Source organism: Myotis myotis, unplaced genomic scaffold, assembly GCF_014108235.1.
Source record: "Myotis myotis isolate mMyoMyo1 unplaced genomic scaffold, mMyoMyo1.p scaffold_m19_p_3, whole genome shotgun sequence".
Classification (NCBI taxonomy): domain Eukaryota; kingdom Metazoa; phylum Chordata; class Mammalia; order Chiroptera; family Vespertilionidae; genus Myotis; species Myotis myotis.
Genome location: NW_023416335.1, coordinates 171,276,069 through 171,290,001, shown reverse-complemented (window position 1 = coordinate 171,290,001; position 13,933 = coordinate 171,276,069). Strand labels below are relative to the sequence as shown.

The 13,933-nt window shown below is 36.2% G+C and overlaps 1 protein-coding gene across 3 annotated transcripts in view; it reads left to right on the top strand.

The window, feature by feature from the left end:
• The window catches only part of CNTN1 (contactin 1), a 269,218-nt gene that overhangs the window by 218,146 nt on the left and 37,139 nt on the right, over positions 1 to 13,933 (top strand). For all 3 annotated transcript variants that reach the window (XM_036299990.1, XM_036299991.1, XM_036299992.1), the window contains 3 exons: positions 7,521 to 7,591; positions 10,495 to 10,729; positions 12,686 to 12,789. In XM_036299990.1, coding sequence (XP_036155883.1) covers positions 7,521 to 7,591; positions 10,495 to 10,729; positions 12,686 to 12,789 — 410 coding nt within the window. The remainder of the gene's footprint in view (positions 1 to 7,520; positions 7,592 to 10,494; positions 10,730 to 12,685; positions 12,790 to 13,933) is intronic.

Sequence of the window (13,933 nt, the reverse complement as noted above, 5' to 3'; positions counted from 1 at the left end):
GGCACACAATACAATATACAGATCATGTATCATACAAATGTACACCTGAAACCAATATGATCCTATTAACCAATGTCACCCCAATAAATTTAATAAAAAATAATAAAAAATAAAGAACATGTAATAAAAGCAGTTAGTACTGTCTAGTGCATAATATTTACTTAATAAAATTTATTTATTATGCTGTTAGTGCTCCTTCTAAACTTTTATATGCTTATAAAAATATCTACTCTGTAATTGATCACCTTGTGCAATATATTTCCATTTTTATAAGCATAATAGAGAATCATCTAATTTCATTTAATTTCTTATCACCTTAAGGGAATCATTTTGTATATTTAATATAATAACATTTAACCAACTTGCTCTTTACTTACTTTACTTTCATCCTGCTTTCAAAAGATTGAATGTGCATAAAATTGGACCCTTACATTTTTCATCCTTGCAAGAAAACAAAAATACTTTCTAAAACAGGGGGATGTCTGTCTTGTCATGCACCATTATAGTTATCCTCCAGCAGATGCCAGCAGATGTTATGTGGAATAAAGCCTGGTTCCCACTTGATGGAAAGGTCGCTCCTGCCTCATTATGCAGATTGAAAGACATGGCATTATCTAATGCAGCAAATGTCCTTATCCGTCCAATTACTTAATGTTCAGATCACAGTGCACAGTTGGGTATATTCTTTGGATTCAGACAAGTGCACTATAAAATGGATGGCTCCCAAATGAAGAATTAGAAGATGCGTTTGTAATTCATTATAACCCATTTATTTTTGACTGTATGAAAGAGATAACAAAAGCTCCCTTCAAAGTAATGTGTCATTGCAAGATGTGTCCTCATAGCTAATAGATCTGCTGGTGCAGTTGGTGAGTTGATATTCTAAAATAGTGCATTCAGGTGTGGTTGACAGCTTTGGCATTTATTTACCAGATCAACCTCAGAAGGAAAAAAGCAAAAACCCTAATACCAGAATCAACACTTTCATACTACAGAGCTTTAATTTCACATTTAATGAAGCTATTATGTTATTTAATTTAATTTAATTTTTTTTTTTTAGTTTTTTAAGGTATGTTTTGCCTTAGCTGGTTTGGCTCAGTGGATAGAGCATCAGCCTGTGGACTGAAGGGTCCCAGGTTCAATTCCAGTCAATGGCACATGGCCAGGTTGTGGGCTCCATCCCCAATGGGGGGTGTGCCAGAGGCAGCCAAGCAATAATACTCTCTCCTCATTGATGTTTCTATCTCTCTTTCCCTCTCCCTTCCTCTCTGAAATCAATAAAGATATATTTTTAAAAAAGATTTGTTTGATAAAGGAGAGGAATGGTGATAAGAATATATTTTTTAGTTAGAAAGGTATATGTTAAAATTAGTTACTGTCATCCTATCTAATAATAGACAAACATGGTAATTAACCATACCTCCGCTATGCTTTCCATTGGCTAATCAGCAGGATATGCAAATTAACTGCTAACAAAGATGGCGGCAGGCAGCCACGCAGCTGAAGCTAACATGAGGCTTGCTTGCTCCAGTGATGGAGGAAGCCAAGGTTCCCCGCCTGCCGCGGCCCAGCTCTGAGCTCCTGAAGCAACAATGTTCCAATTATAGAAGCTAAACAAACCCCAGATACCTGCTTTCAGCCAGCCGGAGCCTCAGAGCTTAGAGCGCCAGTGATGGCAACAGAGTTTCAATTATAGAAGCTAAACAAACCTCAGGTACCTGCTTTCAGCCAGCCACGGCCTCAGAGCTGGAGCCGGGCCTCAGTGCTAGAGCCGGCTCTCAGCTCCAGTGATAACTATGAAGGTAAATAAATCCCAGAAGAAAAAAAAGAAAAAGAAAAGAGGCTGGGAGCTTCAGTAGCCCGCCAGCCTGAAAATGGCCTTCAGCCCCTCATCCAGACTGGCCAGGCACCCCAGTGGGGACCCCCACCCTGAAGGGTGTGTGACCAGCTGCAAACAGCCATCATCCCGTCATCCAGGCTGGCCAGGAACCCAAGCGGGACTCCGACCCTGATCTGGATCATCCTTCAGGGCAAACCAGCCGGCCCCCACCCGTGCACCAGTCCTCTATCCTTTATAGTAAAAGGGTAATATGCAGACTGACCCTAACAGCAGAAAGACTGGGAATGACTGGTCACTATGACACACACTGACCACCAGGGGGCAGACGCTCAAAGCAGGAGCTGCCCTCTGGTGATAAGGGCGCTCTCACATGGGGAGCTCTGCTCATCCACAAGCCAGGCTGATGGCCACAAGTACAGCAGTGGTGGTTGGAGCCTCTCCAGCAGCACTAAGGATGTCTGACTGCAGCTTAGGTCTGCTCCCCGCTGGCAAGTGGACATCCCACAAGGGCTGCTGGGCTGCCAGAGGGATGTCTGATTGCCATCTTAGGCACAATTCCCCATGGAGCAGGCCTAATCCAGCCAGTGGTCACTCCCGAGGGGTCTCAGACTGTGAGAGGGCACAGGCCGGGCTGAGGGATCCCCTACCCCCGAGTGCACAAGTTTTTGTGCACCGGGCCTCTAGTCTATATCATAAAAGGCCTGTGGTCGTGAAGCCCTAATGGCATCACTACCAAATGAGCAAAGGCTCTTGTAGCAGGCGGGGTGAGGCGTGAGATACTTGCAGGGCAGAGCTACTACCCCGCAGAGAGCTACAAGTGGTGGAGGATGGGGCGGGAGCTACCAGCAGCGATGGGCAGGCAGCCAAAGGAGGCAAGCAGAAGCGAGCTATTCGTGAACTATTTCATACATGCTGGGTCTCTAGTTAGTAATAAAATAGATTAAAAGAAGTGATTCAGCCCAGCCAGCATGGCTCAGTGGTTGAATGTCGACCTATGAACCAGTAAGTCACAATTTGATTCCCCGTCAGGGCACATACCCAGGTTGTGGGCTCAATCCTCAGTAGGGGCGTGCAGGAGGCAGCCGATTGATGATTCTCTCTCATCACTGATGTTTCTATCTCTCTCTCCCTCTCCAATCCTCTCTGAAATATATATATATATATATATATATATATATATATATATATATATATATATATATATATTAATGTTTAAAAAGAGGCACTTTAAACCCATGTTGTCCAAGAGTCAACTGTACTTATTCCAAAGTGTTGATCTAAATATCCAATTAGGTGTGGTGTGCAAAAATCATTTCTAAGTTCTAAATGAGGCTTTTATTAAACTGGGCTTCATTCACTGAGGAAACTTATATGAATTAGGGATTTTTTTTAGATTGAATTAAAATTAGTTGTAAATATTTAATTTATTCTAAAAGAAAGCTTCTTCAAGACTAGAATCAGGTTTTACTCGTTATCTTTTGTGCTTAATACAGCACAGTGTTTATAACTGCTGCTCAAAATTATGTGTAGAAGTAAAAAGGAATGTAAACTGTAATTTAAATAAATAATATGTTGTAAAAAGAGATGTGAAATAAATTTTAAAAAATTCTGTTTGAGAATGAAGACTAGATAAACAAACAAACTTAAAATTTCAGCCTGATAAGTTCCTAAGACATTCATATTATTGTGAACTATCTTGGCCTGTATATTTTTTTAACTACTATTGAAAAGAACTGATGTTAACAGGATGGACACATTTGGTGTGTTAACAATGTGTTCCACCATCAGACCAGGAGATCATAAGAATTAAAAAAGATTTGTGCTCATTTAAATATACAAATATTACATAGTTCATTTGACTATTAATACCTCTTCAAAAATAATATATATTTAAAGACAGAAAAACAGCAAATGTAAGACTTTACTCCCCTTGGTTTTCTAGACTCTAGAGCATTTTATCTGACAATTTTGAGTCTCTTTAAAAAAAATAAATAAAAGGTTACTTGAACTCAAACACTGCCATACCACTACAGTCTGATAACCAAGAAGGCTACTAAATGGCTAGTGGACGGGTGGTATATACTGTGTGTTTACACTGGATAAAGGGAGGATTAACGTCCTAGCAGGACAACAAGAGGTTTTATCTCACTACACACTATGCACACTAAATAAGAGTTTTAAACAGAGCAAAATTTAAAACTTACAAATTGTAAAAAACAAAATAAAATACAAATTGTTTATTTCTGGAATTTTCCATGTAATATTTTCACACTGCAAATGCCCATCAGCAACTGAAACTGAGGAAAGTGAATAGATAATGGAGGACTATTGTACTTATATTCAAATTATTTAAGCATTCAAATCTAACAGTAAAATTGGCAGCATTCGTTCCTTTCCATAGGGAAAAAAAAGAAGAAAACCAGTCAGGGCATTGGCTTGATTTTCTTTTAAGATATATTTTAGACGTATGACTGAAATATAGCAGCACTCTTACAAACAGCGTTAGGGGATCACTTGTTAGACTAAAATCATGGCAAAAGGACAAGTTAAAAAACATCACTATTTTTAACCTTTCACAGTACAATTATAAATATTGTTTATTCATGATTAATTCAGTAATTCTGTATTTTTCTTAAATATTTGTTTAAATTTCTTCAATGGTTTATTGTTAAGAGAATGTCTAGTTTGTTCACTGCTAAATACCCTGAAGCCCCAAGTTAAATAAGCTTCTTTGTGCTTCTGATGATTTACTTCCCTGAAAGGAATCCCTACTTGGCCAAGCCCTCCTGGTCCTGCAGGGCCGGAGGCTAATGTGGAGCGTGGAGCTGCTCTCTCCTCAGACTCATGTCAGATGTGTAGGCTACGTGTCAGTTCCACCTGTGGAGCACCGTCCCTTAGCAGCTAAGACTCCAACTGCACATTCAAAGCTAAACGGAGGAAACTGTCAATAATTTATCCGAGACAGATATAAAAACACTTTATTAAGACATATAGTTACTTTTATTTCTGTGCTTTTGCTTATCTTACTTAAGCATCCTGAGTTCAATGGGTAACTTTTGAAGAGAAAATCAATCTTGAGAAAGTTATTCGAAGGATGTTAAAAAGAGCTTAAGATAAACATTTTAAAATGGAAAAAGAAATATTCAATATAATGTAAATATACTCCATTATTTAGCTCTGTTCTAAATAAAAAGGTTAATATTAGTTAAAATAGAAAGTATTGCAATGAAATGATTTGGAAAATAAGACTTGTCCTGGTGAAGGCAATATTTAATTAAATAAATTGCAGTATAATAAGTTACTCTTGAGGGTTATTTCTGAGAGTATTTGCCTGTGACCATTATACTTGTATGTATAGTTAAACACAAAATTTGATTCATTCATTAAATACAACACAGCATGTTCTTTGTTTATAGCATAGAGAGCTTTAACTTCAGAATATGAGTTATGGGGTTCAGAGCATTTCTAGAAGTTTAATATCCCAGCCTTCAATCTGAGTTTTATCTAAAGTGCTACAAGGAAATTATCTTTTAACATCTGTGAATTTAATTTCATTTCTACCACTCATATGGTGATAGTTAAGTATTAAAATCTCTCCAACTTCAGATAAATTTCTCCATCAGAAAAGGAAATCATGATATAATTTTATAAGTCTAAGGAAACACATGCATTTTGTGTATGAAAAATTAATGTATATACTTCACCAGGGAATTTATGTGGCTAATATTAGGTGAACTTTTGAAGTATCTATCTTTGAATCACAATTATTTGTTAGGGTTTGCAATTGGGTAAATGAACAACTTGCTTTGAGTACTCTGAGGAAGTGTGACTATTTCCTATATGGGAGGCATTTGGAGACTCAAAAGAGAACTGATGTTTCTTTTTTTTTTAATGTTAACAAATCTGGGAATGATATCTCAGATTGGAGCCAGACCATATGTGCAGGAAAATGTATGTCCCCTGTAGAAACACAGACATCATCGATGTAGCTGGGTAGCTGGTCTCCAAGTACCTCAAGGGCAGGGACAACTATGCTTAATGTCTATACATCTCCAATTAGATGCAAATCCAATGAAATACAGCTTACAGTGAAATGCAGTATACAAACCCAGTAAAATGCAGCACCTACCCTGAAGGACTTTTAAGGAGAAAGTTGTCGGAGAAAAACAAAGAAGAGGCCATTGAACTTGCAGTTATAAGCAATTTTGTGATTTGGGGGGAGAGCAATTTTAGAAATATGACATGGAAAACAGGTTGTGGGTTGTTAAAACATGATTACAGAGTAAAAAATAAAAAAACAATCTACTCATTCGTATTTTCTGTTTAGTGATGGCTTGGAGACTAAGTATAAAGCAGTATTACAATACGACTTTTAAGGATGAAGAGACTGCAAAGAGTAAAGTAGGGAGACTGAAAACTGAAGTTTTGATAGAAGAGGATGGATTGGGGAGAGTTGGGGTCACTGATGGGGAAACGTTCCAGAAGAGCTTTATGAATTGGAAGTGGGAGCACAAGGGATGATATTAGATTTCTAATATTTCCAGATATTTTGGGGGAACATTATCCTATGTTAGTGCATATGCACCATTTCTTAACAGTTATTTATAGATTGAAGTATAAAACTAACACACCAGTTAGTTGTTAAGTAGTCCAAGAGCTCTGAAATATTTTCCAACAAAGTACATCTAACCTTTCAAAATCATATTAAATGAAAGGACACAGAAAAAAAAAAATTTAAATGAAGATAGGGGAGACAAATTTACTTTGTTATCCTTTCCTGCAGAAAACTAGCACATTTAGCTCTGTTCTAAATAAAAAGGTTAATATTAGTTATAATAGAAAATATTGCAATGAAATGATTTGGAAAATAAGACTTGTCCTGGTGAAGGCAATATTTAATTAAATAAGTTGCAGTATAATAAGTTACTCTTGAGGGTTATTTTTGAGAGTATTTGCCTGTGACCATTATACTTGTATGTATAGTTAAACACAAAATTTGATTTATTCATTAAATACAGCACAGCATGTTCTTTGTTTATAGCATAGAGAGCTTTAACTTCAGAATATGAGTTAATATGAATCAGTTGTTATCAGGGCAGTAAAATAGGTTATTACAGATACAGTGAGGCATCTATATATAAAAGCCTAAGCAACTGTTATGACCTGTCGACTGGTCACTATGATGTGCACTGACAACCAGGGGGAAGATGCTCAATGCAGGAGCTGCACCCTGGTGGTCAGTGCGCTCCCACAGCAGGAGCGCCACTCATCTCGCCAATGGGCACCAGACGCTGGTCTCATGGCTGGCGAGTGCAGCTGCAGCAGCGTGAGCCTCTCCCCAGCATGAGTGGGAGCAATGCAATGCCCAATCCAGGCTCGGGCTCTTCCCCAGCCGCCTGCCACTTGGTGTGGGCCTGCAGGGATCGGGCTGAAACCAGCAGTCCAACATCCCCCTAGGGGTCCCAGATTTTGAGAGAATGCAGGCCAGGCTGAAGGGCCCCACCAGTGCACGAATCTGTGCACTGGGCCTCTGGTTGTTATTATAATTGAGTGGATCTCATGTGTAGTTTGTCTTTCCCAGTGAAATAAAAAATGTACAGTTTCTGTAGTGAATAAGAACTCTAACATCAGAAGGACATTCCGTAGCCTCTATATTTTGTGGTTTGCTTGTTTGTTTCAGCACCTAATGTGGCTCCTTCAGATGTAGGAGGTGGAGGAGGAAGTAACAGAGAGCTGACCATCACATGGGCGGTGAGTCTTAACAAGTTGTACTTATTACAGGCTGCTTTACCTGGACTTAGTCTCAAACCCATTTTGTTTCCTAAAATAAATTGAAATAAAAGAAAATGCCCAAAGCACAAGCAAAGTAAATTAATAAAATACCGTTTTCTTAAATATATGTGAGATCTTACCTGGCTTACTATGGCTTAGTGTGCATAAATAGATTATTGATGCTGAGGGAACTGTTGGCTAAAACATTAAACCAACTTTCAACTATCTGATTCCAGACTTTTTTTTTAACTCATTGTTACCTGGTAACCCAACTGTAAATTATAACAGTTTCCCTGGACATTCAAAACTCCAAAGATTTGGTTAAAGAGTTTTTATTTTTTTTAATTGGAGTTTCTTTCCCACTTGAGACATACTTTGATCACTAAGTGCAATCAATCATGATAGATCAGCCTCAGAAGTCTCCCAAGTGTGTTTTATTGAGGTATCAAAAACGCTGTATTGAATTTTTATAACCCAAAGGGAAGTTCCACATCAGAGATGATAATGTCTGAAAAATAATGCATCTTGGCTGAAATTTTGAAGTGAGAGAGATGCTGGGGTGGGGAAGCATCACCTTGTCTGACATAGACATCTGACGTGTATCTACCTACCATATTTTATCTAGCTCCGTGTGTTCATTAAATATTTTCAAGATTTAATCACTGCAGATAGTAAAATGATACAACCTAAGCTCTAAAGAATTTCAAAAACTGCATGAACAATGGCAGGTATTATTCTTTCCATCAATCAAATTGATTTATATAAAAGTAGATATTTAGCAAAAACTGACTTTACTTTTTGCTATGTAGTCAGATTTTATACTTGGCACTTAAATCACATATTTTTAGTAAGATTTAGAAAAAAAAATGCCTTTTGCTTGTCCAAATCTCAAATTATTTATAAGTAAATTTTAGTGTCTATGTAACATACAAAAGTGTAGAAAATTTTTTTAAAAAATTAAGAACATCTTACTTTTTTTAATAAGGCTTGATGTTCTTGGATATCAGCTTTAGGATAAGATGGGGATTTTGTAAAAAAAAAATATATATATATATCAGAATTAGAAATCCTATTCTAAAAATTTGAAATAAAGTTTCTGGGAATAAGGCCTGAAAATCATTAATTTTTAAAATATGTTTTTATTGATTTTAGAGAGAGGGACACAGAGATAGAAACATCGAAGAGAGAGAAATATCAGTTGGCTGCCTCCTGCAACACCCTACTGAGGATCGAGCCTGAAATCTAGGCATGTGCCCTGACAGAGAATCTAACTAGTGACCTCTTGATTCATGGGTCAGTGCTCAAACACTGAGTTACACTGGCTGGAATTTTTGAAAGCTCCGTCGGCGACCCGCTATACCTTTAATTACATAAGCTAAGTAGAGAACTAGCAATACAAAAATTTAAACTGTTATGGTAATATTAGGCAATACCTGATATACTCTAATAATCTGAAATCACATTTTGTATATTCTTGGGGTCATGTTTCAGGATGTCTATAAGTAACTCCTGAGCAACGTGGCTTTGAACTGCCCAAGTCCACTGGTATGCACAGTTTTTCAATAAATACAGTGAATGTATTTTTTCTTCCTTATGATTTTCTTAATAACATTCCTCTAGCTCATTTTTTTAAAGAATACAATATAAAACATTCAAAATATGTATGAATCAATAGTTTATTATTGGTAAGATTTCCAGTCAACATTGGCTATTCGTAGTTAAGATTTTGGGGAGTCAAAAGTTGCATGCATATATTTTACTGAACCAGAGGGTCAGCACCTCTGGCCCCCATGTTGTTCAAGGGTCAACTGTATACTGTACAGCCAGGTACAACTTCTTCTACCTTTTGAACTTTTTATATTTTTATGTATTCATGTTAAGCATAGGTATATTCAAGCAGCTATGTTGTATTTAATTTAAGAATTTTCCTTGAGACATTTGAAGTTGGATTTTCTGATTAAAAAAATTATAAATATGCAATTTGCACATTTCCCTTATTGGCTAAAGATGACTAAATTATTAGTACTCTCTAGAATTAGCAATAATCCAGTGTTTACAAATAATGAACTGGCAGGGTTAACACAGACTTCTTTATTGGGCAATTGAAGAAACTCTGAGAGAATAATGCAAAACAGAACACTTACTTCGGCACTGGAGTCATACAGTCCCAAAGCCAGCCTCCTACCGCTGAGTGCAATGTTAGCCCTTGCTCCTTTTGCCTTCTGTCTGTTTTCCCTCTGGCCAGTTTCTGTTGTTTGATTACAAGACAGATATTCCAGAGTTCCATTACTGTCTTTCAACTCTAAAATTAATTTATTCATTCATTGAATAGATACTACTTGAGGTTTAGATCTAGGTACAATGGATAGAGAGGTAATCAAACTGATAAAAGCGTTGCCCTCTTAAAAGTGGGAAATAAGTAAAATACATGGAGTATATCATGATAGAGTTAAAGAGAGAAAACAATAAAGCAGAGACGTGAGATGTGGAGTATTATAGAAAGAGCGTGGACATGGCCAATCCTCTGGCCAGGGAAAACAAGTAAGTGAATTTTACCTCAAGAAAGTATGGGAGGAGATCTTCTGACATATGCAAGAGCATCCTAGGTACAAGGTAGAAGGAACTAAAAGTACAAAGGCCCAGAGTGGGACACCCGCCCCCCCCCCCCAAGAATGTTCCAAGAATTGCAGACTTGGAAAGTGAAGTCATCAGATGTTTTAGCCTAGTATTTTCAGACAGCCCTAATTTATAAACTAAGAATATTATTTTTACAAAAAGCATGCTTCCATGTGTATCATTATTATTCTTATTATTGGTATAGGATTTTTTCCTTTTGTTAAATGTATTGCGTAAACCTATTTAATATTTCAAATTCTATTTAGCCTTTGTCAAGAGAATACCACTATGGCAACAATTTCGGTTACATAGTGGCATTTAAGCCATTTGATGGGGACGAATGGAAAAAAGTTACGGTTACTAATCCAGATATTGGACGATATGTCCATAAAGATGAGACCATGCGGCCTTTCACTGCATTTCAAGTCAAAGTCAAGGCCTTCAACAATAAAGGAGATGGACCATACAGCCTCATAGCCGTCATTAATTCAGCGCAAGACGGTAGGTAAAAATAAGACCTTACTAACTCAGCAAGGAGAGGGGGAGGAACCTAGTTCTCTGGTAGGCATTTCATTTGCTGTCTTTTGGACCTTACTTATTAGGAGATTTTTATGACACTATACATGTAGTGAATGAGTATTATTTTGAGCCAAATTAAAATGTGAATCTCTCCACATCAATGACAAGAAAGTTGCAAAATCTTTTTTTCATTTTTTTATCATGTTTATGGTAGTTAGGATATCTCCATCAAAATAGCTGGCTTAGACCCCTGTTCCTGGCCCTCTGATTATAATTTTACAATCAGAAATTCTCCATACTTGATTGGAAATTTAGTATGTCTATGCATTCATGAGATTTCCTATTTAGAAGTTCCTTAACAGTTTTTTGGTAAAAATTTCCCCCTTTTAAATAAATCTGTACAATTGCAACATTTATATAAGTTTTTGTTATTACAGTAGAGTGCTAGAATTTTATTAAAGGGAACCTATGCATAAATCTATGCTAAAGAAGTCAGAACGCCAGTTGAAATTTTTTTCTTGAAATGATAAAAAATTTAGAAGTCTATTTAGGGATAAAAATACAAATACTGTCTCTAATTGATATGTATTGAAATCATCTCATGATTTTTACTTCCAATACAAACATGTAAGGCAATCATATATGTATGTATGTGTGTCTGTATAAACACATGTACTTCTTTCAGTTAGTTAACTAAATACATAGAAAGAACAAAAAGCAGAAATGATTTAACTTTATAATCAATTCAGGACTTTTTAATCCTGAGTAAGAACTTACATTCTCTAGGCTTGTTCTGACTCAGCAGAAATATAATGGCACAATGTTAATAGTTTAAACAGCATGAATACATGTCACAGAGAAAAAAGAAGTAGAAAGCATTTTTACAAGTTATGTTCCCACCCAACATCAATTTTTTATTGCTTTATTTGATGTTAAAGTAATCGGGCAAAACCCTATTCTTGTCATCTCTTCAGACATGGCTATCTGTATAAAATATATTTCTCTCCTAAATGTTTCACGAGTCTCATAAAACCTGCATGCGTCGAAACTTGTACGTGTTCATCGTTTTATTGTTTTTGACTACTAAGAAATTAATCACAGTACTACATATTTATCTTGGTTTGGAAAGTTAACAGTGTTCTTATGCAGGACATTTTTAACATAAAAGAGGATTATGCTTTGTTAATAAAAGACAATAAAAATTGATCACTCCTGCTTAAAGTTTTCCTTAGTTTCATTGTGTACGTTTCATAAGGGTTGTCAATTACTTTTTTCCTCTTTATTGAACAGAGGCTGATTTGATACATATTTGACTTGATGCCCAGATAAAAGATTAGGTTTACAAAAGTTCCTCGAGCCCATGAAGCAGTGGATGTCGCAACTTGTTGAAAGGATCTAAAAAATAAAATAGCTGAAACATAAAAGAGAAAGAGGGCGGTATTGCTATGTGTCTTTAGCTCATATAAGTAGAAAGTATGAGAAAGCTGAAAATTAATTATAATGAACACCAAATTTCCTGTTTTTGATCATGTAGAGTTAATAAGCTAAATATAATGAATTTTAATTTGCATCCACAGCCTTTCTTAAGCAGGTTACTTGGAAAAAATTTTAAAAAAATAGTGTTGTTCTTGCTCACAGATATCAGAGAAATCCATGAAGCTTTTATTTTATAAAAGTGTCTGTGCATGTGTATTTGTATGTGTATATATATATGTATGTCTACATTCACATTTGTATATATGAATATCTGTGTGCATGTGTCACCGATGACCATAAAATAAACATTAGAAAAATAGAGAAAGAGGTAAAGAAATTATTGGAACTATTTTATTTTGGAAATATTAAACCTATTTAAAATATTAAAATGCATATGGTGCTATATGAACTTTATAATATAGACATCTTTTATATGAATATAATGTTTTCATCAAATTTCAGCTCCCAGTGAAGCCCCAACAGGAGTAGGCGTAAAAGTCCTATCATCTTCTGAGATATCTGTTCATTGGGAGCATGTTGTAGATAAAATAGTGGAAAGCTATCAGGTGAGTTCCATTTTTATCAAGCTAAATGAATATATCGACGTTTCATCCTTCAATGTTTTGTGTCCCATTGATGTACATGGCAACTACCACTATACCTCTTGTGTTTAATATGTTGGGCATTTATAAACTAATTGCTAGTAGTAAAGCAGAGGTTCCTATCTAGGAGAGATGTAGAGTCCTACGTGTTGACAAACAATTAGCCAAAATAAAATCTAAGATAATAGCACCCATGGTTAAGGCAAACATTCTCATAAAAGCAAATTTTAAATATTTTGGAAAACATTTTGGTAATTCATAAAAGCATCCTTAAATTCTTCATCCTATTTGGCTCAATAGTTCTACTTCCAAAGGAAAGAATTATAAAATACCCACTAGGAGTCTCATATGTTACCTATGAAAACAGAAAATTGGTAACACGCAAAATATCCTAAAGAAAACTTCCCTTGAGCTGTTCTTAAAGGACCAATAGGTATTAACCAGATAGAAAGGGAACTTGTTTTAGTCAAAGGGAGTAAAACCTGAAAAAAATTGAAGCTACAATGATAGTTGGGGTCTTTGATACAGAACTAAAAATTAGACTTGTTGTGTAAGAAAAGTGAAGTCATCTCACATTTTTAAGCATAGTGAAAATTAAGAAAATATTGGCATCATCTTACCTTTGCAAATGAGCAAATGGATGCTAAAGAAATTCAATGACTTGCCTCAACACTAATGAAAAGCTTCAGAGCAGGGTCTAAACTCAGATTATCTGATTCAAAGTTCAAGGCTTTATGCCAAACCACAGACATTTTTATGTTATACTCAGTGCCCTTCTGGAGCTGCAGGCAGTAAGCTGCGCCCCCCTTGCCCCTGACAGCTTGTCCTCTCAATTCTTGTTCTTCCCTTCTTCATCTGTCTGTGGAATATTTGTTTCATAAGGGCAGGCTTTTGTGTATTTTGTTCTCAGTGCCAGAACAGTGCTGGGCACATGGTAGGCACTAAATAAATATTCTCTGCGTGTTAACATAGATACTGAAGCATGATCAAATAAAGTGTTATAACCTGGCTTTCTCAAAGCCATGATTCTGAAAGGTAACCACAGAACCCACCCACATTTTTAGTTATGAACTCACAACTGACAGGAAGGTTTTTTTCTTTTTCTTTG